This window comes from Hemiscyllium ocellatum, chromosome 39, assembly GCF_020745735.1.
Source record: "Hemiscyllium ocellatum isolate sHemOce1 chromosome 39, sHemOce1.pat.X.cur, whole genome shotgun sequence".
Classification (NCBI taxonomy): Eukaryota; Metazoa; Chordata; class Chondrichthyes; order Orectolobiformes; family Hemiscylliidae; genus Hemiscyllium; species Hemiscyllium ocellatum.
This window is the reverse complement of record NC_083439.1, coordinates 20,813,811-20,838,722: the sequence shown is the minus strand read 5'-3', so window position 1 is coordinate 20,838,722 and position 24,912 is coordinate 20,813,811. Positions and strand designations below refer to the sequence as shown.

General features: G+C 42.5%; 1 protein-coding gene across 1 annotated transcript in view; it reads left to right on the top strand.

Annotated features, from left to right (window-relative positions):
* LOC132834198 (protein FAM81A-like) overlaps positions 1 to 24,912 on the top strand; it is a 59,714-nt gene that overhangs the window by 2,249 nt on the left and 32,553 nt on the right. Inside the window, exons 2-3 of the mRNA XM_060852864.1 lie at positions 6,498 to 6,563; positions 19,579 to 19,805. Coding sequence (XP_060708847.1) covers positions 19,653 to 19,805 — 153 coding nt within the window. The 5' untranslated portion in view covers positions 6,498 to 6,563; positions 19,579 to 19,652. The remainder of the gene's footprint in view (positions 1 to 6,497; positions 6,564 to 19,578; positions 19,806 to 24,912) is intronic.

The window sequence follows — 24,912 nt, the reverse complement described above, 5'->3', positions numbered from 1 at the left end:
CAGGTACCCTCTCAACCTTCTCTGTTCAAAAAAAACAACCAGAGCTCATCTGATTTTTCTTCATAAATAAACTGCTCCATCCCAGTAACATTTTCATGAATCTTCTTTGCACCCTCCATTGTAAATACATCCTTCCTATAGTATGGCGACCACAACCTCATACAGTATTCCAGCTGTGGCCTAACCAACGTTTTTTACTGTTTCAATGTAACTTCCCTGTTCTTGTAATCCATGTGGATAAAGTGAGGACTGCAGATGCTGGAGATTAGAATTGAAAAGTGTGGCTCTGGAAAAGCACAGTAGGTCAGGCATCATCCGAGGAGCAGGAGAATCAACATTTTGGGCATAAGCCCTTCTTCAGGAATTTGGAGGCGGGGAGGGGGGGAGTTGAGGGATAAATAAAAGGGTGGGGGTGTGGTTAGGGGTGAGGGGTGGGGGGGTTGATGGTGATAGGCCGGAAAGGAGGGAGGAGCGGATAGGTGGGAAGGAAGATGGACAAGTGGGACAGTTCAAGAGGTCAGTGCCAAATTGGATGGTTGGATCTGGGATGAGATGGGGGGAGAGGAGATGAGGAATCTTGTGAATTCAACATCGATGCTGTGTAGCTGGAGGGTCACAAGGTGGAAGATGACGTGTTCTTCCTCCAGGCTTGAAGTTGGCGGTGGAGGAGACCCAGGACTTTCATGTCCTTGGTGGAGGGGGAGTTGAAGTGGTCGGCCACAGGTGGTGAGGTTGTTTGGTGCTTGTGTTCCAGAGATGTTCCCTGAAATGTTCCTTAAGTTGTTGTCCTGTCTCCCCAATGTAGAGGAGACCATATCGAGAGAAACAGACACAGTAGATGAGGTGTTTGGATGTGCAGGAAAATCTCTGCTGGATGTGGAAGGATCTTTGGGGCCTTGGATGGAGCTGAGGGGGGGAGGTGTGGGTGCAGGTTTTAACCTCTTGCAGTGGCAAGTGAAGGTGCCGGGATTGGAGGGTGGATTTGGGGGGTACTTGGACCTTGGAGGGAATGGTCTATGCGGAACGCAGATAGGGTTAGTGAGGGAACTATATCTCTGTTGGTGGAGTCTGAATGTAGGTGGTGGAAATGGCAAAGGATAATGCGCTGCATTTGAAGATTAGTGGGGTGGAAGGTGAGGACCGGGGGTTTTATTCTTGTTGTGGTTGGGGAGGTGGGGTTCCAGGACAGAGTTGTGAGAAGTGGAGGAGATGCACTTTAGGGCATTGTTGATCATGTGTGAGGGGAAATTGTGGTCCTTGAAATAGGAGGCCATCTGGGATGCCCTGGAATAGAACTGCTCCTCCTGGGAGCAGATACTGTAGAGGTGGAGGAATTCGGACTAAGGGATAGCATTTGTACAGGAGGGAGGGTGGAGGGGCACCTTTGCAATAACTCCTAAAAATGGGCCAGCCTTGGAAATAGTCTCATAGACAAGCCCTAGCTTTCAATGAGTAAAGAAACAGCTATCTTCCTGTAAACTTAGTGAGCTCAGAGAGAAGAAGGTTGAGAGGTGACTTTATAGAGACATACAAGAGACATTGGGGCGGCATGGTAGCTCAGTGGTTAGCACTGCTGCCTCACAGCATCAGGGACCTGGGTTTGATTCCCACCTCTGGTGACTGTTTTTGTGGAGTTTACACATTCTCCCCTTGTCTGTATGGGTTTTCTCTGGATGCTAGGGTCTCCTCCCACAATCCAAAGATGTGCAGGTCAGGTAAATTGGCCATGCTAAATTGCCTATAGTGTTAGGTGCATTCGTTCAGGGTAAATGTAAGGGGGTGGGTTACTATTCAGAAGGAAGACTTGGTGTGGACTTGTTGGACCAAATGTCCTGTGTCCACACTGTAGGGAATCTAACCTACAAGATGATCAGAGGATTAGGTAGGGTGGACAGTGAGAGCCTTTTTCCCTGGATGGTGATGGCTAGCATGAGGGGACATAGCTTTAAATTGAGGGGTGATAGATAAAGGACAGATGTCCGAGGTAGGTTCTTTACTTAAAGTAGTAAGGGTGTGGAATGTCCTGCCTGCAACAGTAGTAGATTCGCCAATTTTAAGGGCGTTTAAATGGTCATTGGATAAACATATGGATGATAATGGAATATTGTAGGTTAGATGGGCTTCAGATTGGTTTCACAGGTTGGCGCATCATTGAGGGATGAAGAACCTGTACTGCGCTGTAATGTTCCATGTACTAGGTGTAGTCCAGGTAGCTGTGGGAGTCGATGGATTTGAAACAGATGGCCATGTTGAGTCAGTCACTGGACATGGACACAGAGAGGTCCAGGAAGGGGAGGGAGGTGTCTGAGACTGTCCAGGTGAACTTGAGGGTAAAAAATGAGGTCTGCAGATGCTGGAGATCACAGCTGAAAATGCGTTGCTGGTTAAAGCTGGTTTCCTGATGAAGGGCTTATGCCCGAAACGTTGAATTTCCTATTCCTTGGATGCTGCCTAACCTGCTGTGCTTTAACCAGCAACAAATTTTCAGGTGAACTTGAGGTCAGGGTGGAAGATGTTCCTAAAGTTGAGGAACTGTTCAACCTCCTCGTGGGAGCACCAGGTGGCACTAATACAGTCATCAATTTAGTGGAGGAAAAGGTGGGGGATGGTGCCAGTGTAATTGCAGAAGATGGACTGTTCTAAGTATCCTGGATTAGTGGTGCTGGAAGAGCACAGCAGTTCAGGCAGCATCCAAGGAGCTGCAGTTATTGTTTTTACCTCTGTTCCAAGTATCTGATGAAGAGGCTGGCATAGCTGGGGACCCATACAGGTGCCCATGACAACCTCCTTTGTCTGAAGGAGGTGGGAAGATTTGAAGGATAATTTCCAGATGAGGACCAGTTCCACCAATCGAATGAGTGTCGGTAGTGGGGTACTGGTTGGGTTGGTATGAGAGGAAGAAACAGAGAGCTTGGAGTCTTTGTCATTTTGGGTGGACCATATCGCTTCTGCTCCCCCTGACCCACCACAGTTTAGGGAGCTTCCTTTGGTGACCTAGACCACATCCACTCAAGAGACTCCCAACTGCAGCTTTACACCAGGTCCTAGTCCCCCCCCCCCCCACCAAGCATTGCTGAGTTTACACCATCCCCCCGGACATCCCCTCACTGAGGATGAACAGTCAGTTCTCAGTAATGGTCTCACCTTCATCCCGCTATGCTTCCGGGTCAACAAATTCAGAAGCATTGTGACGTCAAACTTTTCTTCCACTGCCTCCATGCTTACTTTCTCCATCGGGACCCCCACCCACACTCCGAGTACTCCTTCTCCCACCTGCAACATTCTCCATCCACCTGGACACCTCATGCTGGTCTGTTACCCACCCTTGACCTCTTTAACTCCAACTGTCGCCGTGACATTGCCTCAACCTGTCCATGCCTCTCACCCAATCCAACCTCTCACTGTCATAAAGCACAGAGCTCCACTCCCTCTGCTCCAACCCCAACCTCACCATCAAACCAGCAGACAAGGGGGGAAGGCACAGAGGTTTGGCGCATGACCTCTACACTGCTGAAGCTAGGTGCCAACTCATGGACACCTCCTCCTAATGCCCTCTCAACCACAACCTCACCTCCCATCACCAAACAATCATCTTCCAGACCATCCACAATCTCACTGCCTCAGGGGATCTCCCATCCACAGCCTGCAATCTCAGTCCTGGAACCCTACACCGTCCAGTTCCACCCCCTACCTAAAATTCACAAACCTGATGGCCCTGGTTGACCCATCGTCTCTGCTGCTCCTGCCCCACCAAACTTATCTCCTCGTGTCTTGACACTGTTTTGTCCCCTTTGGTCCAGGAACTCAGCACATACGTTCGGGACAGCACCCACAACTTCCACCTCTTATATGACTTTCATTTCCCCGGCTTCCAATGCCTCATTTTCACCATGAACATCCAGTCCCTGTACATGTCCATCTGCCATGATGAAGGCATCTAAACCCTCTGTTTCAAACAATATCACTCCACTGGCACACTCATTCGTTTGGCGGAACTGGTCCTTACCCTCAACAACTTCTCCTTTGAATCCTTCCACAAAAGGGGTTGCCATGGGCACCTGCATGGACCCCAGCTATGTCTGCCTCTTCATTGGATACTTGAAACAGTCAATCTTCCGCAGTTACACTGGCACCATCCCCCACCTTTTCCTCCTCTACATTGATTACTGTATTACCATCACCTTGTGTTCCCACGAGGAGGTTAACAGTTCATCAACTTCATGAACACCTTCCACCTTGACCTCAAGTTTACCTGGACTATCTCAGGCACCTCCCTCCCCTTCCTGGACCTCTCCGTCTCCAACTCTGGTGACCGACTCAACACGGACATCTACTTCAAATCCACCAATTCCTGGAGCACACCTCCTTGCCTGGCCTGCTGTGTTTTTCCAGCACCACATTTTTCAAATCTGGTACTCCAGCATCTGCAATCCTCACTTTCTCCTAGTTGATCTTAACTATTGCGAATCCTCTTGCAAGGATGCCTTCCTTGAAGAAGCTCTCCTCCTCCCTCTACAAGGATCTCAGTGAGTCCCTCTCTCACTGCATCCCCCAGGTCATCTCCTCTGCCCTCAAACTCTTCAGCCACGTCCTGAGGCAAACTCGCTACTACAGCCACATCTCTTTCCTCAGCACCCACCTACGGAACTGACTGAGCCTGCATGGAATCTGGACTACATTCAAACCAACACAATTTGGACCCAACCAGGACAACCTGTACCTGCAACAAATCCAAAGCCTCCAACAACAGACCTCCCTCTGGATCCTCCGCTCCACGCTTCAAGCCATGCGCCGCCACCTACACTCCCTGCAGTCAGCCCTACCCCAGCTCAGGATAACACTCTCCCAGACCTGCAAAGAAAATGCCTGGCCTGCTGTGTTTTTCCAGCACCACATTTTTCAACTCACACCTCCTCTCACTTTACCTCCTGTAAAAATGCTATCCCTTATTCTTAATTCTGCTGTCTCTGCTGTATCTGCTCCTAGGAGGAGCAATTCCACTCCAGGACATCTCAGATGGCCTCCTATTTCAAGGGCCGCAATTTTCCCTCCACGTGATCAACAATGCCCTACATTGCATCTCCTCCACTTCCCGCACCTCTGTCCTTGAACCACACCCCTCCGACCGCAACAAGAATAAACCCCCGTGGTGTAACCTTATGGGAGAGTAGGGTAACCCTATGGCCAGGCGAGTAACCCTATGGCCTGGTAAGACTATGGTGACTTTGTTTGATAATGTGAATTCCAGAACTGCACACAGTACTCTATCTATGGCCTAACCTGCTGACTTTTACAAGGTCTACAATAATTTCCAAGCAGTGTGATAACCCCATTTTTATTCCTAAACTCTACCCACAAAGCCTCATTTGAGCACCTTTCCAAATTCCCAGCCCTCCTTTCTGCAGTAACTGAGTCCTTAATTAATAACGTAAATACCACCTGTCTCTTTTACACCCATTCCCTGTCCTGCCTGAAGATCATATCTCTTCCAATATTAAATTACCATTCTTGCCCTTCCCTTTGACTTCTTTAAATGTTTGAACCAGCAAAATGAGTTTTATTTGGGGCTGGAATAGGACACATGTAAACATAAAATACTGCAGGTACTAAAAATCTGAAATTCAAAGAAAATATTCTGGGATTGCTCACCAAGCCAGGCAGCATCTTTGGAGAGGAACAGAGTTTACAGCAAGAATCTTGTTGTGGTGTCTCACCCACCACCTGGAAGGCTGACGAGAGATTCATGGTACCTCTTTAGGAAGACCACCGAATCACATGCCAACTAAGCAGTAGCAAGGTCACTGCTGGGATCAAAACTTCAAATCTGGAAGTCCCACCAAGCTGATTATGCTTAGCAATAATAAATACTAAGGAGGTTGAAGTTGCCACCATAACAAAACAAGCTCCCATCACCCACTAGAGTCCATGAATTGACAGGGTCTCAGGCCGTAAGTGGGTAAAGTGGTGAGAAAGTGGGTGATTCACATGGTGGGTTTCATAAGGAGAAGAAAGCAATGAGATTGGAAGCAAAGGGAGGAGTGGACTGTCTTGCTTTCTCATGTTCAATCCCTCGAGGAGGTACTAATGCCTTTGATCAAGCTGCTACCAAAAACTGAGATGACGTGAAGCCACAGCATTTTGACCAGTTGTATCTGCTACATGGTGACAGGATTGCTTACAGCTTGGTTAATTTGAGTAGCAACGGGATGAGACACTTAAGTTGTCTTTAATTGACCACTTAAGGGCCTAAATTTGTGGGGGTGGTCAGGAAGTTTAACCATGGACCTCCCTGCCCAGAACTTAATTGTGGTGGAGGCAACAAGACGGTAGAATTCAGGGCACAATACCACTCCAGCAAATAATCTGCCCTTCCTCTGTCCAAGCTTGCCAATAGCAAGGGTAAAATATCCTGCCTAGCATTTCAGGTTGAGATGAACTTTTATCAGAACCATTATATAAAAATATAACACAATATAAGAGCTGCTTTTGTGTTTCAGGTTGCCTGTTTTCAACATTATCGAAACTTCCATTTCTTTGCGTAATTCTACTGAGTAATTGAACAGGTAACAGAACCTACTGTCAACAAACATTTCTTAAGGAACCTGGTAAATGTGTAATCTTTACTTAACTATAATTAACTGCTAATTTGAGGATGCTGATAAACTGGTAAGTTTGAAAAGTGTGGGAATTGGATAATTACGGTAATGAGATCTCATAGTGAGGTTTATGCTAAATTAAAGTGCAATTTTGATTGAAATTATTTGAATAGGAACCAAGAACACCTTGGTCAATCTTGGTCATTAAAAAGGTTATGTAGTCAAATGTGGATAGAAGCTAAAAAATAAAGCAGAACATTATTTATTATAAGCAACCAATTGAGGAAAAATTAAAAATAAGAAAATATATCATGCTTTTCAATGTTCTTCTAATTTGTGTGTGTGTGTATATATATATATATATATAATAACATTGATATAGTATATATGCAATCTATTATAATAGCATAGAAAAACACTAATCTCAATTCCCAAATGTAGTTACACACATACATGTGGTATTTCTTTTTTGGGCAGTATAACATGAAGCTTTTTGGAAGGAACAAAGAGTCCATTTAGTCCTCAGTATTGCTTGCTGTTAAGGTATAAATCTACATACTATGATATCATTAAAATGAGATAATTTTTGTCAATTATTTACAGAATTCTAAACAGCAAAATCAAGAGGAGGCAAAATTGATATGAGATATGCTAAATTATTGGTATAATATAGCATATTTTTGTCCTGTAATTTACATACCAATTTTATTTAGGTCCTTTCAACTGCTGTGCTGGATTGCTGGTCCTTCTTTTGAAGATGACAGCAATTCAAAGTCAGGAGTTTCATCCATGGGTTTTTAAGACATTGAATGGGCTGACTCAGATCTTTTGGTACGTGAACCAGGATATCCAAAAAGATGGTGGCATCCAGAGTGCAAGATTTGCTTATATATATTTTTCCTCCACTGCCAGGCAATATGTCATCTTTGTGACTCAAAGCAACTTGATGAACAAGTTGTCATCATTCTGAACAATTGGTAGCAAGTTCTTTGCAGCCATTAATTTTAATGCTGCTGCACTTCAGGGAAAATTTTAACCATGGACCTCCCTGCCCAGAACTTCCCTGGAACATCGGTTGTTTGAGAGCGAAGAAAACTGGCGGGAAAATGCTTTTCAATCATCAAGCATCTAGTCTATCAAAGTTGATTTAGCAGGAGTTTTTCCTGAATGTTTGTGGAGCTGGTATCAAAAAAGACACTAGTGTCAATTCACCACTTCTCCCATTGAAACCTGAGGGACCGGAAGCATTGCTGATATAAGTTCTTTAGCTCTGTTATGTATTAGCTGTTATACTTCAAAAGATACCTTAATGTAAACAGATTTTTTAAGTCCAGACTCTTAATGTGAGAGCTTTTTTTTAGTTAACCACACTCCATAACCCCACTGATATCTTTCTCCCCATATTTGTACGACTAATTGAAACCCAATTAACTCTAAGTAATATATACATCACCTGGGGCTCTTGTGGCATACTGGTCGTGATCCATACTTCTAAGCCAGGAGGCAGGGTTCAAATTTTTCCTGCACCAGATTGTGTAATAACATCAACAAAAAGTTGATTAGAAAATATCCTTTGTCCATCACCTGTTTCCTCATTCCATTAGGTCTCAGATATTCCTTTAGATGATAACATCAGTGATATACATTATAGCCAAACTACTGTACATATCTTACTGCAGTACTGGGAGCAATGGTGACAGTGGCTCTGTACACTTATACTTGCATTGACCGTGGAGGTCTTTGGCTATGAGGCACTCACTGTGGTAGTTTGAAAAGGAGGTGCTGGCATGCCTAATCAAGTCTTTGATCTCCTTATCAAAGGAGGCTTTTTGAGAGAGACAGTTACCAAGATTTGGGGAGTGGTTTAAATATTCCAGAGCTTCTCCTTCAGTATAGATGATGTGTGGAATACTTGGCTGACCATTTAGGGTTCAAACATTAGTTTTGATCTGGCAGTGATGCAGGATGAGCCAAGCTTCTTGTTGCAAAATGTCAAGAATAGCTTGAAAATCTGCTGCAGAGTAGGCAATAATGCTGCTGTGTCATCCACAAACTGTGGAACATTCATATTTATGATGGTTAGTTTAGTTTTGGTATGCAGCTGCAGTCCTCACTTTTGCCTAGTTTTGGTATGGAGGCAACTGAGGTGGAAGAGTTTTCTATCTAGACTGTTTTTAACGTTAAAAATTAAACTGGTTGAACTTTGAAGTGAATTTTCCAACATCAGTTATCATATGAATATTAAATATCCATCTGCCATTGTTGACATAAAAGTCAAAAACAAAATATCCTATCTCAATGATATGGTGAACTTTCAAACGACATATTAGTACAGTTAAATATGGCATCAGAGGTGACTGTCAAAACCAGCTTCGGTGCTTTGAAAGATCCCTCTGAAAACTGAGGTTGACTCATACACTGAGCATAAAAGTGAATCGTAGGTACGGCTGGTCACCTTGTTTGCTGTTTGCCATATGGGTCCTGCTTTGTGCACATATCTTAAACTCTTGTGCACCTTTCCAGTACAGCTGGATCTCTTGTACCCAGTTGTAAGATACCAAGAAGAAAAGTGTGCATTTGTAGGGTGAAAAATTGAGGTTGACTACTATGCTGTAACTGATAAGGGAAGTTTACTTATATGCTGAGTATGTGAGTACAAGAAATATGAGTTTGGGGGAAAAGTGGTGTTGTTCTTTTGCTGTGTCAACTTATGGCCGTGATCTGCAGACCTCAGACTTAATGATCTTTGTGAAATTTGTGTCTATTTCAGCAAGCAAACAAATAGATGTTGGATTGAAGGATCACTCTGACAAATACTCTCAGTTCTTAAGAGGTACAAATTATATGATATCTAACTGTAATGCACCAAAGGAAGTTTCACAGGCAGTGCATTCAGTTTTATATTCAATTTTCAACTTTTAAATTGCCCAACAGGAGAACTAAAAGGCCAAAGGTTGACGTACCTGATGCTTGAACTATGTTTCCCCCTTGAAAATTACTTTTTACCCATTTCCAACTTTATATAAAGAAGAAGCAAGCATAGAGAAGGTAGAATTCTGAGAGGATTTTTGCAAAGATCCAAAGACACCTTCAGCACCTTGGTTTATGAATTCATTTAATAATGACTTTAGAAAGATTCAGTCTCCTGCCTCAGATATCCCCGGTGCCCTGACTGTGAGGCCCTCCTGAACATTGTTCTGCAAGGTAACCCAAAGCTGAGAACCTTGTCTTCAATGCAGATCAAGTCTCCTTGCCACCCAATGTTTGCTTCCAGTGCTGATTGGCTGTTCCCATTAATGTGCGAGAGGAATTTTCCTATGGTGATTGAGAGTAAGATCCAGGATCTAAATCACCTTCCTGAATTAAAATCAGAGAGCAAGATACAATTGTGAGTTAAATGGATTTCTAAATTGTGCATTACTCAGGTGTGCCCATTTAAATAGTGATTTGCATTGTTACAAGTTTACCCTGTAGCTGCTCAGTTGTTAATAGTTGCTACTCATCTAATGCCATGAAAGTACACTCATTCAACTTGACTCTTTATATGAATACATTGAAGGTGACAAAAGTTGCTTAGAGAGAAAGATGTACCAAAATATTTCTATTCAAGATTGATAATGAGTCACAATATTAACAATTGTGGCAATATATTTTCAGACATTTAAAAGAAGATTTAATCATCAGCACTTTCATCTCTTGCTGATTGTTTAGGTGTACCTCTTTTTTTTGGGTGCTAACTGTTTGCAGTAAAAATTATATAAAATTTCATGGAACTTTACACCATGGTAACAGACCATTCTGCCAACAGGCTCATGCCAGTGTTTATGCTCCATACACCTCCCCTTCTTCATCTAACCCTATCAGAAAAACTTTCAATTCCTTTCTCTACCTAGCATTTATCCAACTTGTGTTTAAAAGCTTCCATACTATTTGCCTCAACTACCGGTACTTCTTGTAGTAACAAGTTCCATGTTCTAACCAACAATTCTGAATGCAAGCAGTACTTTCAAAGAGGTTTGATTCAGTGCAGAAGCCAAAGTGGTAACTTCCATCGGGTCTTCTATCTCAGTAAGCTCAATTAAATATTGATTATAGGAGATTCCTTGTTGCATTATGACTAGCAAATATATAGCAAGCCTAAGACTGTAGATGGAAAGAAGGAGCTAGAACTGTCTAATCCTTTGTCAGAAAGGTATAGAGTATTATATCTTACTTCAATAACATGTGGCAGAGTTGTTGAGATCCATGTTCTGAAATGTGTGAGGAGTATAACATCTGTGAATTATTTTTAACTGGCTCTGTTTCATTCTGTTATTTAAATATAGTGGGTTTCGATTTGTACTTCTTTCCATTAACCTTACAGAGGATATGGACAAAGTCTTTTTCCTGTTGTTACCACATATTATGAATTGCATCTTTGTTCCTTGCTTGAGAAATATTTATTTAATGTTACTAGAGTTGAAATACATCAATGGGATACATTTACTATATTTGTAGTTTGGTAAGGAAATTCTGTTGAACGTCTTGAACTGCTTCTCTCCAGAAACAGCTGACTATTTGTTGCTGTCTGTTCTCTCAAATGTCCTGACAATTCTTCCATATCTTTTGCAGTCTTTACTTGTGATATTGAACACTGAGCATTGACAGGATTTTCTATTGTACAGAGCACCCAAGTTTGTTTTTTGTGATGATCTAATCCCACCACATTTGTTGTTTCCAACATCTATCACTGGTTTATGATTGAGAAATGTAACCTGTTGGATACTTTTCTTCTGCCTTATATGGTAACATTTTGTCACTAGCAAACCACCATCTGATGACCTGGTTGGGATCAGCCAACTCAATAAAAACCAGAGATCTTTGGGGGTTGTATAGTTACGTTTCCCAAGTAGAATGCATTTTGTGTATTCACTTGTGGATGGATAAATGACCAGATCTCATGCACTTTTACAGTTTAGGTGAGAAAACACAAATAGAGGCCTTTGTTTGCCACTACACACTGTCAATCCAAAAACAAGGCTCACCAAGACAATTATTTTGGTTTGAAATGTTGCTTTCCACATGTCTGATTCTCACAACCCTCATCCAGGAAACACCACCCGCCCCCAATCTGTTACAGATTAGCTGAGATGCTGAGATGGTCTCTACTGTTTATCTGTCTTGCACCATTCTCACACATCCACTAACTCATCTGAAACTATTTTGTAATACCCAGCAACAGGAACTCTAAATCGACCAATCGAGAAAAACTTTATGCACTCCTTAGTGATTTCATTGATACTTGGCTTCACATCCTATAAACTGAGAGAAAAAGAACAACCGCATTCAGTTATTTTAAGCAGTCTTTGTACCTAACTATGCTGTTAGAATTGATTTGGAGATGCCAATGTTGGACTGGGGTGTACAAAGTTAAAAATCACACAACACCAGGTTATAGTCCAACAGGTTTATTTGGAAGCACTAGCTTTCAGAGCGCCACTTCATCAGGTGACTGTGGAGGACACAATTGTAAGGCACAGAATTTATAGCGAAAGTTTACAGTGTGATGTAACTAAAATTATACATTGAAAAATACCTTGATTGTCTGTTGAGTCTTTCATCTGTTCCAATACCATGATAGTTTCACTTCTTTCATGTTAAATCACAAAACTTTTTTTTAAAAGTTGTATTCTCAGGTTAACTGTAACAATGGTGATAGCTAGACAATATGTTGAAGGTGTTAGCTCCCTGTGTTCTCTGTCTGTGCCATGATGTTTAGGTTGATTCTAATCTAAAAAGTGAGATAATTCATGCAAAGTACAATGAAACTCTGCAAGTTACTAATGAAAGAAGTGAAATTATCATGGCATTGGAGCAGATGAAAGAATCAACAGATAATCAAGGTATTTTTCAATGTATAATTTCAGTTACATCACACTGTAAACTTTTGCTATAAATTCTGTGTCTTATAATTGTGTCCTCCACAACCACCTGATGGAGCAGCGCTCTGAAAGCTAGTGCTTCCAATTAAACCTGTTGGACTATAACCTGGTGTTGTGTGATTTTTAACTATGTTGTGAGAGGCTTGCATACAATATAGAATTTGGAATTTTGAAGAAGCAAGATAAATTATACAATAAATGTTGCATTTCTTGCTTAAGCTTAAAAATGTGTTGCTGGAAAAGCGCAGCAGGTCAGGCAGCATCAAAAAAACAGGAGAATCGACGTTTCGGGCATAAGCCCTTCTTCAGGAATGAGGAGGATGTGCCAAGCAGGCTAAGATAAAAGATAGGGAGGAGGGACTTGGGGAAGGGGCACTGAGAATACAATAGGTGGAAGGAGGTTAAGGTGAGGGTGATAGGCAGGAGAGGGGGTGGAGGCGGAGAGGTCGGGAAGAAGATTGCAGGTCAAGAAGGTGGTGCTGAGTCTGAGGGTTGGGACTGAGAAAAGGTGGGGGGAAGGGAATTGAGAAACTGGAGAAATCTGCATTCATCCCTTGTAGTTGGAGGGTTCCTAGGCGGAAGATGAGGTGCTCTTCCTCCAGGCATGGTGTTGCCATGGTCTGGCGATGGAGGAGGCCAAGGACCTGCATGTCCTTACTAGAGTGGCAGGGGCAGTTAAAGTGTTCAGCCACGGGGCAGTTGGGTTGGTTGGTGCAGGTGTCCCAGAGGTGTTCTCTGAAACGTTCTGCAAGTAGGCGGTCTGTCTCCCCAATGTATAGGAGGCCACATCGAATGCAGCGGATGCAGTAAATGATGTGTGCGGAGGTGCAGGTGAATTTGTGATGGATATGGAAGGATCCCTTGGAGAGAAGTGAGGGGGAGGTGTGGGCACAAGTTTTGCATCTCTTGCAGTTGCACGGGAAGGTGTCGGGAGTGGAGATTGGGTTGGTGGGGGGGTGTGAATCTGACGAGGGAGTGGTCTTTTCGGGATGCTGATAGGGTTGGGGAGGGAAATATATCCTTGGTGGTGGGGTCTGTTTGGAGGTGGCGGAAATGACGAAGGATGATACGATGTATCTGGAGGTTGGTGGGGTGGTAGGTGAGGACCAGTGGGGTTCTGTCCTGGTGGTGATTGGAGAGGCGGGGTTCAAGGGCGGAGGAGCGGGAAGTGGAGGAGATGCGGTGGAGAGCATCATCGATCACGTCTGGGGGGAAATTGCGGTCTTTGAAGAAGGAGGCCATCTGGGTTGTTTGGTATTGGAATTGGTCCACCTGGGAGCAGATGCAGCGAAGGCGAAGAAATTGGGCGTTTTTATAGGGGGCAGGGTGGGAGGAGGTGTAATCTAGGTAGCTGTGGGAGTCAGTCGGTTTATAGTAAATGTCCGTGTTGAGTCGGTCGTCCGAGATAGAAATGGAGAGGTCTAGGAAGGGGAGGGAGGAGTCTGAGACGGTCCAGGTAAATTTGAGGTCGGGGTGGAAGGTGTTAGTAAAGTGGATGAACTGCTCAACCTCCTCGTGGGAGCACAAGGCAGCACCGATACAGCATCGATGTAGCGGAGGAAAAAGTGGGGGGTGGTGCCAGTGTAGCTGTGGAAGGTGGACTGTTCCACATATCCTACGAAGAGGCAGGCATAGCTTAGGCCCATGTGGGTGCCCATGTCTACTCCTTTGGTTTGGAAGAAGTGGGAGGATTGGAAAGAGAAGTTGTTCAGAGTGAGGACCAGTTCAATCAGTCGAAGAAGGGTGTGAGTGGAAGGGTACTGGTTGGTTCGACAGGAAAGAAAGAATCGGAGGGCTTTGAGTCCTTCGTGATGGGGGATGGAGGTGTACAGGGACTGGATGTCCATGGTGAAGATAAGGCGTTGGGGGCTAGGGAAGCGAAAATCATGGAGGGCGTGGGGTGGTGTGCCGAACGTAGGTGGGGAGTTCTTGGACTAAGGGGACACCTGCACCAACCAACCCAACTGCCCGTGGCTGAACACTTTAACTCCCCCTCCCACTCCACCAAGGACACGCAGGTCCTTGGCCTCCTCCATCGCCAGACCATGGCAACACGACGCCTGGAGAAAGAGAACTTCATCTTCCGCCTGGGAACCCTCCAACCACAAGGGATGAATGCAAATTTCTCCACTTTCTCATTTCCCCTCCCCCCACCTTTTCTCAGTCCCAACCCTCAGACTCAGCACCGCCTTCTTGACCTGCAATCTTCTTCCCGACCTCTCCGCCCCCACCCCCTCTCCAGCCTATCACCCTCACCTTCACCTCCTTCCACCAATCGTATTCCCAGCGCCCCTCCCCCAAGTCCCTCCTCCCTACCTTTTATCTTAGCCTGCTTGGCACATCCTCTTCATTCCTGAAGAAGGGCTTATGCCCGAAACGTCGATTCTCCTGCTCCTTTGATGCTGCCTGACCTGCTGCACTTTTCCAGCAACACATTTTTAAGCTCTGATCTCCAGCATCTGCAGTCCTCAGTTTCTCCTTTCTTGCTTAAGACAGACAAAAAAAAATTAGACTTGTGAAATAGTTTGCATTCAGGTTTTTTGGAAAAATAGTAAGCTTTTGCTTTAGTTACTATAGCTTTTGATAGATATTCTTAGTTAATAATTAATTATTGGTGCTTACTTATTCTTGTACTGAAACCAATCCTATCAGTTTTGGTTCTGCATATTGTTCCAATGTGCAACTATTAACTATTCTTTGTTGTGTAAATATATCAAGGAAATACATAATTTAATTTAAAACTATATCATAATTACAATGGGTTCATTATTAATGAATACAATTGTTAATAATACATTGTAATGCCTTTCCATTTTGGAGCACTAGAGTTTAGTTGGACATGGTTCAATTTACTTGTTCCACAAAGGTTTTGAATTCTCCTACATGATGAGATTAGTTACTAATGGAAATGGAAGGTCAGGTTCCTTATTTGCATGGGGATGGAGAACCACAGCATGATTCAATCCATTCTGGACTGCCCTTGCATATCTTTCACTTGTAGATAACCTATTGCAGAAGAGAGAAAGTGAAGACTGCAGTGGGCTGGAGAAGGCCATCAGTTGTAAAGATTCAGCCTAGGTTCACAGGGATGTTACCGGGATTGATATGATCGGAAAGATGAAGCAAATTGCATCTTTTCACTGCAGCCAAGAGGTGACCCAATATAGCTTTTGAGTTTGAAATAAAGTCGATAGGTGCTTGTAATCAAAGAGCACAGATTGAAGCTGATGATGAAAATAATTAATGGGGACATTAAAAAAAAGGTCTTGAAATAAAGAGTTTGCAATAATCTGTTGGAAACCATTGTCAAAGCAAAGTCCATAATTCTTCCAAAAGGGAATTAAAAAGTTACATATAAAGATTTTCAAAGAGTACTGGGCATTGAAAGGAAAGTGGAATTAGTCTGGCTGGTTTATGTGGACACTTGATAGAGCAAATAATTTCCACTCATTAACCAATGCAAGTCATGTTTTGACAGTATTTCACCTTTGCAGAAACTCTATGCAAAAGTATCTTTGCGAAGGGGTTTGAAAATTACTCTCTGATTTTGACAATTTTTATATATAGATTAAAAATCACACAACACCAGGTTATAGTCCAACAGGTTTAATTGGAAGCACACTAGCTTTCGGAGCGACGCTCCTTCATCAGGTGATTGGGGAGGGCTTGATCGTAACAGAATTTATAGCAAAAATTTGCAGTGTGATGTAACTGAAATTATACATTGAAAAATTGATTGTCTGTTAAGCCTTTCATCTGTTAGAATACAGTGATAGTTTCACTTCTTCCATGTGTAAATCACAAAACCTTTTTTTTAAAAAAGTTGCATTCTCGGGTTAGCTGTTAACAATGGTGATAGCTAGACAATATGTTGAAGGTGTTAGCCCCCTGTGTTCTCTGTCTATGACCTGATGTTTAGATTGATTCTAATCTAAAAAGTGAGATAACAGAGTTTTACATAAATTCATGCAGTTTTTGAGCTCAGAGTTCTACATGAATGTATGCAGTTTTTGAGCAAAGTGCAATGTAACTCTGCAAGTACACATTCACCCCACACAAAATATGTGTGCATGTGGGTCTTTGTCAGTCTGTGTGTGTGTCTGTCTGTCTGTCTGGGGTGGTGGTTGTGAGTGTGAGAAAGTGTGTGTGTATAGTGAGTGCAGAGTGTCTTAAGTCTGTGAGGGGGTACATCTGTGAGTGCGGGAGTGTGTGTGTCTATAAGGGTGTGTGTGGGTGTCTGTGAGCGCGTCTTTGTGTATCTGTGTCCGTGTGTATGTGAGTGTGTGTGTGTGTGTGTGTGTGTGTGTGTGTGTGTGTGTGTGTGTGTGTGTGTGTGTGTGTGTGTGTGTAATGCAATGGTGATCACCTGTAATGTGACATGAACCCAAGGTCCCGGTTGAGGCCCTCCCTATGGGTACCAGACTTAGCTATCAGCCTCTGCTCGGCCACTTTCCTCTGCTGCCTGTCCCGAAGTCCACCTTGGAGGATGGTCACCCGAAGGTCCGAGGCTGAATGTCCTAGACCACTGAAGTGTTCCCCAACTGGGAGGAAACCCTCCTGTCTGTTGATTGTTGTGCGGTGCGCATTCATCCGTTGTCATAGCCTTTGCTCGGTTTCCCCAATGTACCATGCCTCAATGTACCAGGCCGAGCAGAGGCTGATAGCTAAGTTCGGTACCCATAGGGAGAGCCTCAACCGGGACCTTGAGTTCATGTCACATTACAGGTGATCACCATTGCACTACACACACACACACACACACACACACATATTCCTACACACACACACACTCTCATATACACACGGACACAGGTACACACAGATGCGCACACAGACACCCACACACACCCTTATAGACACACACACTCCCACACTCACACATGCACCCCCTCACAGACTTAAGACACTCTGCACTCACTACACACATACACACAAACACACACACACACTTTCTCACACTCACAACCCCCACCCCAGACAGACAGACAGACACACACACAGACAAAGACCCACATGCACACATATATTTTGTGTGGGGTGAATGTGTACTTGCAGAGTTACATTGCACTTTGCTCAAAAACTGCATACATTCATGTAGAACTCTGAGCTCAAAAACTGCATGAATTTATGTAAAACTCTGTTATCTCACTTTTTAGATTAGAATCAATCTAAACATCAGGTCATAGACAGAGAACACAGGGGGCTAACACCTTCAACATATTGTCTAGCTATCACCATTGTTAACTGCTAACCCGAGGATGCAACTTTTTAAAAAAAAAGGATTTTGTGATTTACACATGAAAGAAGTGAAACTATCACTGTATTCTAACAGATGAAAGGCTTAACAGACAATCAGTTTTTCAATGTATAATTTCAGTTACATCACACTGCAAATTTTTGCTATAAATTCTGTTACGATCAAGCCCTCCCCAATCACCTGATGAAGGAGCGTCGCTCCGAAAGCTAGTGTGCTTCCAGTTAAACCTGTTGGACTATAACCTGGTGTTGTGTGATTTTTAACTTTGTACACCCCAGTCCAACACCGGCATCTCCAAATCACATATATATAGGAACAGCGTCAAGTGAAAAGTTTCAGATTTTCTTTCTCTCTACACTTTTCAGAGGCATTTTTTTTTACCAATTGCATTGATTGTTTTTCTCATTTACTGAACTTTCTCTTTTCATCCATATTCCCATGCACCATTGACCTCTTTCTGCAGCTGTACTGAAAAAAACTCTTTTCCAATTCAATTACAACCACTCTTCCAAGCTGCCAGCTTCCTAGTTTTTGACCTGACATCCATTGCAACACTTCCAGTGCATCCTACCTGCTCAGCCAATCCCTTATTTCCACTTTTAATGTCTGCAAACTGCGCCCAACCCTAGCATTCTCAGTTTCAACTTTTTTGTTCTCCATGTTATGGTCCTCACGTTTATTCACCTAGATTAAAGGGGTACAGATCTTTGCAGATCTGGTTTACTGCTGTATATTATCACATCTGGCTGGTCCACCCCCTATTCTAGGATTATCTTAGAGAACAAAGCTAATCGCAAGCATTTTTCCTTCATGATTATTCCTTTTAAATTCTCCTCCTTCACTGCAGCAAATATGAGGAGCATATGTATTTCTTTGTTCCAAATATTTAAATCAACATTTGGCTATCTCTGTTGCTTCTTGGCTTCCTCCATACCCACATATTTGGCTTCTGCCAGTCTGTTTGTCCAACATCCATTCTTGGTGAAATTACAATTTCAAGAATGTTGAGAAGATTAAAGCTACTGTCTTCAGCATCTGCTACTAATTCTTAGCATAGGTTTCATCTGTCTCTTCAGCCACTTTCTCTGGCTGAACCATCTGTTAACAACTTCTGCATCCTATTGAATGTTAAACTGAGCTTCCTACTCCAAAGTTTGTCCATTCCAAAGAGTGCACACTGTTTCCTGTGGGGCATCACCTCCGTCTTTTCTTCAGCCCACACTCTGCTGAAACTTTCATGCATGCCTTTGTCACTTCTGGGCTTGGCCATCCCATTGAATAAATTGCTGCCCCTTCTCCATGTCCTGTAAATCTTGCCTCATCAAAACCCTTCTACCTGTGTTGTATTCCTTACCAACTAATTATTCATGTTCTTGCTGACTACCTCTGACTTCCAGCTCCCAATGCTTCCAATTTGAAATTCTCATTTTTTTAAAAATCCCCTTTCTGTTCTGCCATTCCTAACTTCTAGTTCCTTTGGCCTGGCAACTCCTTCCAAAATTCTTCATTTCAAGATGACTACTGTGCAATCCAATTATTCAAAGAATTTACATCAAGATATTTATAAATAAAGCTAATTATAATATAAAAGAAGAAAATATTATTAGGGTCAGTATCTTCTTAATTTTTTTTCTGATATTCATTAGATTGTAGAGCTCATTGGCTAGAACACTCTCAACTGATCCAAATACCAAATGATGTGTTCAAACATAGATTGCGACCACATCAGTCACATTTATTCAGATGCGTGTTTTTGGTTGCTAGTAATGTTTTATTTTCTTTTCTGTTTATGATGAATTTAAAGACCAGATTTTCCCGATACACTTATCAAGCGAGGGGGCCAATTAGAAGATCATCCCATTTCATGACAAAACTATCATGGATCAAGGCTGGAATATCAAGGATGACATTGATTCAGAAATACAGCCTGTGCAAAACAAAGCTGAAGGAGAGACTTATGCTCGGCAACTTTTGGAAGGACATATAAAATACATCACAACTGTTGTGAAACAATTAAGCAATGAAATAGAGGTAAGGTTGAACCCATGTTTTGACATGTTAAAATATAAATGGCTTCACATTTGGCAGCTGGGCTATCTTGATGGATCACTTAACTTTCCCTACTGTGGGACTAACACAGCAGGAAAGTCACATGCTTTATTCTTTGTCTGAATTAAATTTAAATGTTTGCTATTTGCATTACCTTCCAGGCTTGCTTCACCACTCTTGATGTTGTTGGCAACCCCATCAAATAAGCAGGGCCCAGTCATTTCTGTAAACAATGTTAATGGAACTGTATGAGGAAGCAATGAACAATTAACTGAAAGCTTCCTCCTGTTAGTAGAGAATGTGTCACTTATATCTCCTCCCCAATAAATGAGCTTTAATATTAATTAGTTACTTCTCAGTGCAAAATCAATATCTTGTTCTTAGCTGTAGTATAGTATTTAGCATTTATTTAATTTTGCACCAATCCATAAAGACAGAACATGAGGTTAACAGATGCCAGATGTAATAAACTGAGAAAATAATTTTGTGTAGACTGCAGTTAGTTTACAGACACATAGTCTAGCATTCTTTAATTAGCAGAGAACCACAAACCAATTTGGATTTCTAGATTATATTCTAGAATCATAGAATAGTATGTGTTTAATATAATGATCCAATTATGCTAGCTCCAGGTAACCAAATAGACAGCCTGGTGCAAACAGCCCTTCAACTAAACCTCAGACAAGTATGTAAAATAGTGGTTAATGTGCAGTTTATTCCTTTTAATCCTGTTCTGCTATACTTTAGAGTTCTTTATTTGTCAGTTCCTCTCTCCCAGTTTAGATTTCCTTGTTTTTTCCTTCAGTTTATTTTGGTCCCAGTTTCACTCCTCATATTATTCAAATGGACTCCTGTGATGGAAGTTCTCTATTATGTTGCAATTATGAAACTCTGTTAATCATTTGTCAGCAAGAATACAATTAAGTGCTTCTTTGTGTAAGGAATACATTAATGATATTTCAAAAAAAAATCCAGGAACAAATTCATATAGTTTTAGGTGAACATACAAGTTGTATGTTACACATTTAAAATATCCCTTATGTATCTTTAAAAATGTTTTCTAGAACACCACCCTCTGCATGAAAACGTTGCCCCTTAGATCCCGTTTGTATATTTCCCCTCTCATTCTAAACCTATGCCCTCTAATTCTGGACTCCCCCACCCCAGGGAAAAGACTTTGTCTATTTCTTCTATCTATGACAGGAAGTGGTGGAGGCTGGTACAAATGCAGCATTTAAAAGGCATCTGGATGGATATATGAATAGGAGGGTTTAGAGGGATATGGGCCAAGTGCTGGCAAATGGGACTAGATTTGGTTCGGATATCTGATCAGCATGGATGAGTTGGACCGAAGGGTCTGTTTCTATGCGTACATCTCAATGACTCTATGACTAAGATAATTAGCCTTCTCTTTGAACTACAGGAACTCTCTCTTTTTATTCATTCGAGGGAAATGAACATTGTTGGCTTGTCAGTATTGATATCCCATCCTAACTTGCTTTTGAAGGGGTAGTTTCAAGATGCAGACTGATCCAGTTGGTGGCCATCCCTGTGCATAGTGTCCCTGCTGCAGCCTTTTAGCGCTGGTTGCTGGTGTTCCCTGCAACGTAAATGAGTGCTTCCTCAGCAGCCTGCAAGTGGATTGGAAAGGTGCTATGGTGACCACGAAGGTTTGGTAAATGCTGGATCCCAGTGCCTGTGGTTAAGGGGGTGCATGCAGTTGATGCCTGTGGATTGTGCTAATTGTTCAACAAGAAGGCTCTTCACAATCAGCAGAGAGAGAGTTTAAGTTAATGTCTATGATTTAAACCCTGTCTTCTTTGATTCTCACCCTATTCACACCAAGACAGACAAACAAACAGGTATAGTTAAGGGATAAAGCAAAAGAAAAATCAATGAGATGTATTTGGCCACTTCATTAAAGTGTAATCTGCAATTGATAATATCACAGGTGCATGGGATTGTATCTTGCTTGGTTTGTGAAGACACTGGTCAATACAAACAACTTCCAGTGGATTCCAAGAAATTAGGACGTAGCTTTGCTCACTGAGCTGGATGGTTCACTTCCAGACGTTTCGCCACCCTACTAGTAACATCTTCTGTGGGCCTCAGGACAAAGCACTGTACAGATTCCTGCTTTCTATTTATATGTTTGGGTTTCTTTGGGTTGGTGATGTCATTTCCTGTTCTTTTTCTCAAGGGGTGGTAGATGGGGTCTAACTCGATGTGTTTGTTGATAGAGTTCTGGTTGGAATGCCGTGCTTCTAGGAATTTTCGTGCGTGTCTTTGTTTGGCTAGTCCTAGGATGGATGTGTTATCCCAGAAGAAGTGGTGTCCTTCCTTATCTGTATGTAATGTTACTAGTGAGAGATGATCATGTTGTTTTGTGGCTAGTTGATGTTCATGTATCCTGGTGGCTAGCTTTCTACCTGTTTGTCCAATGTAGTGTTTGTTACAATGCTTGTAAGATATTTTGTAAATGCCATTAGTTTTGCTTGTTGGCTGTAGAGGGTCTTTTAAGTTCATTAGCTGCTGTTTTAGTGTGTTGGTGGGTTTGTGGGCTACCATGATGCCAAGGGGTCTGAGTAGTCAAATGTCATTTACAAAATATTTTGTTCAGTAAATCCAGTTTGATTTGTTAAAAAAGGAACTTGCATATTTGCAAAATTTTGTGACTATTGCCAGGTACAAGCACAACACAGACATGGTGAAGCTTGGTGGAGAAGAGGTTAGAGACAGACCTCGCCAGAACCAATGGGTGCTATCTCCCTTGCATAGTTACCACAAAATCCTATCTCATATAGGGTCTGGTGCTGAAAACTCACCAAAGAACCTATGGAAATCGCATGTTGTTAAAAAAAAATTACTGAGCAGGATCACTGAGAAGATTGAAGAGGCAAACTTCAGATTCAAGTCTTTTCAAAACCTGCAACCTCGACCAGCTGGAAGAGAAGCAGGGTCACGGGAATACACGACCTGGAAGGTCCCCACAATTTTCATGCCATCCTAACTGGAAACATTTCACCTTTCATTGTCACTGGCGCAAAACCTGTTACTCCCTCCCTAACCTTATAGTGGATCCAAATCATATGGACTGCCATGGTTCAGGCAAATACCATTCCAGACCTTTTCAAGGGCAACTGGGGACAGCCAATGGATACTGTTCTTGCTAGCAACATGTACCAATGAAGAAATAGAAAACATAGAGGTAAATGACGACATGTGGGAAGAAAGCTTTTGTCAGCCAATACAAAGACTCTAAAAATCCAAAATGACGGTTTACCCTTTTAATGGCAAAAGTAGGTATGATAGAAGTGTGGAGAGGAAAAGGCTTGGGATAAGCAATGCAGCAATGAAGTCCTTTTTAGTGGCTGGAGAAACAGAGAAGCTGCTGTTTGAGGTCATTGCAAGGAAGATTGTAGTGTTTGTTCTTTGTAACCTTCTTTCCCAGAAGAGTGAAGCCCTGCGTGCCTCAAATGAGATGAAGTGAAGAAGTGTGGTGGCCATGTGCAGTGCTGAACTAACAGTGCTGCTGAACTGTAAATATTTGGGCAGTAATTGCAATAGTTCTACCATCCCTGTTGAATCAAAGTCAATGCAGTTAGTTTCTCATGGTCATTGTCAGATTAATGTGACAGAACTTTGGACATGGTTGATGGCACCATAGTTTGCACTCTGTGTCTCTTCAGCAAGAATAAACAATGATTGTTTCTACTGATCTGTTTCCTGCAACCTGTTTCCCTCCAGCAAGTGCAGCATGCACATGCTGGAGCACATTCAGTAATGTGCCATTGTGCAGTACATTCTTCCCAAGTCAGATTCACTTGCAGCATGGCTACCAGCACCTCTTGTAGCATCAATGCACCTCAGGAAGTGGCTTAAAGGGCACATCCTATCTGTATCAATGGTACTGAGGTGGAGATGGTTGACAGAGATATGTTCCTAGGAGTGATGATCATCAACAATCTGTTCTGGTCAACCTAGATCAACGCGACAGTCAAGAAAGCACAGCAATGTCTGTACCTCCTCAGGAGGCTAAGGAAATTCAGCATGTATATTTGACTCTCAACAATTTTTATAAGTGCATCGTAGAAAGCATTCTGTCTGGATACATTACAGCATGGTATAGCAAATGCTCTTCCCAAGACCGTGAGAAGCTGCAGAAAGTCGTGAAAGTAGCCTAGTACATCACGCAACCCAGCCTCCCATCCATTGACTCCACCTATACTTGCCGCTGCCTCGGAAAAGCAAGTAACATAGTCAAAGACCCGTTGCACCCTGGTTATACCCACTTCCACCCTCTTCTTCAGGCAGAAGATATAAAACTTTGAATACATGTACGAACAGATTCAAGAACAGGCTTCTTGCTTGCTGTTAGCAGACTTTTTGAACTGATCTCTCAAATGTTAATTCTGATCCTTCTCTCTGCACCTTCTCTGTGGCTGCAACACTGTATTCTGCACTCTGTTCAGCTACCTGATGCACTTTGTACAGTATGATTTGTATAACACACGAAACGTTTTATTGTATCTCCGCACATGCGACAACAATAAATCAATCAATCACTTTAAGAGGAGCAGGCTAGCCTTGAGTGGCACTCTGATAAGTCTATCCAATCAACAGTGCAGCTTGCACTCGCTTGATGCAACAAACACACAGCACAAGTTTAGCCTGCTGTTCGCATTGCTGTGGAGGATTGCTGGTTAATTGTGCATCACAATGCTAGCTGGCCTGGCCACTGTTAATGGTTTTACGTCCAGTATTTTGTGCCTTAGTACATTTACCTCAGTGAAGCACCAGCAAGGCCTGTGCTCAATCCTTTTCCTTTCTGCAGTGACCTCAAAATGACTGCAACACAGAATATTGTTTGGTTTCATATCCGTGCCCACCACCATTGTGTCCTGAACTATAATGAATCTCCATACGTGATGACACCATCCTCTCCCAATATGTTTAACAACAGTATCTTCTGCCACAATCAAACATATAAAAAAGTAAGAAGATACAATCTTTACAGTAAAGACAAAAATATTTCTTATTCTTATCCAGTCAAGTAGCATCTGTGGAGAAATGTGAATATAGCTGACAT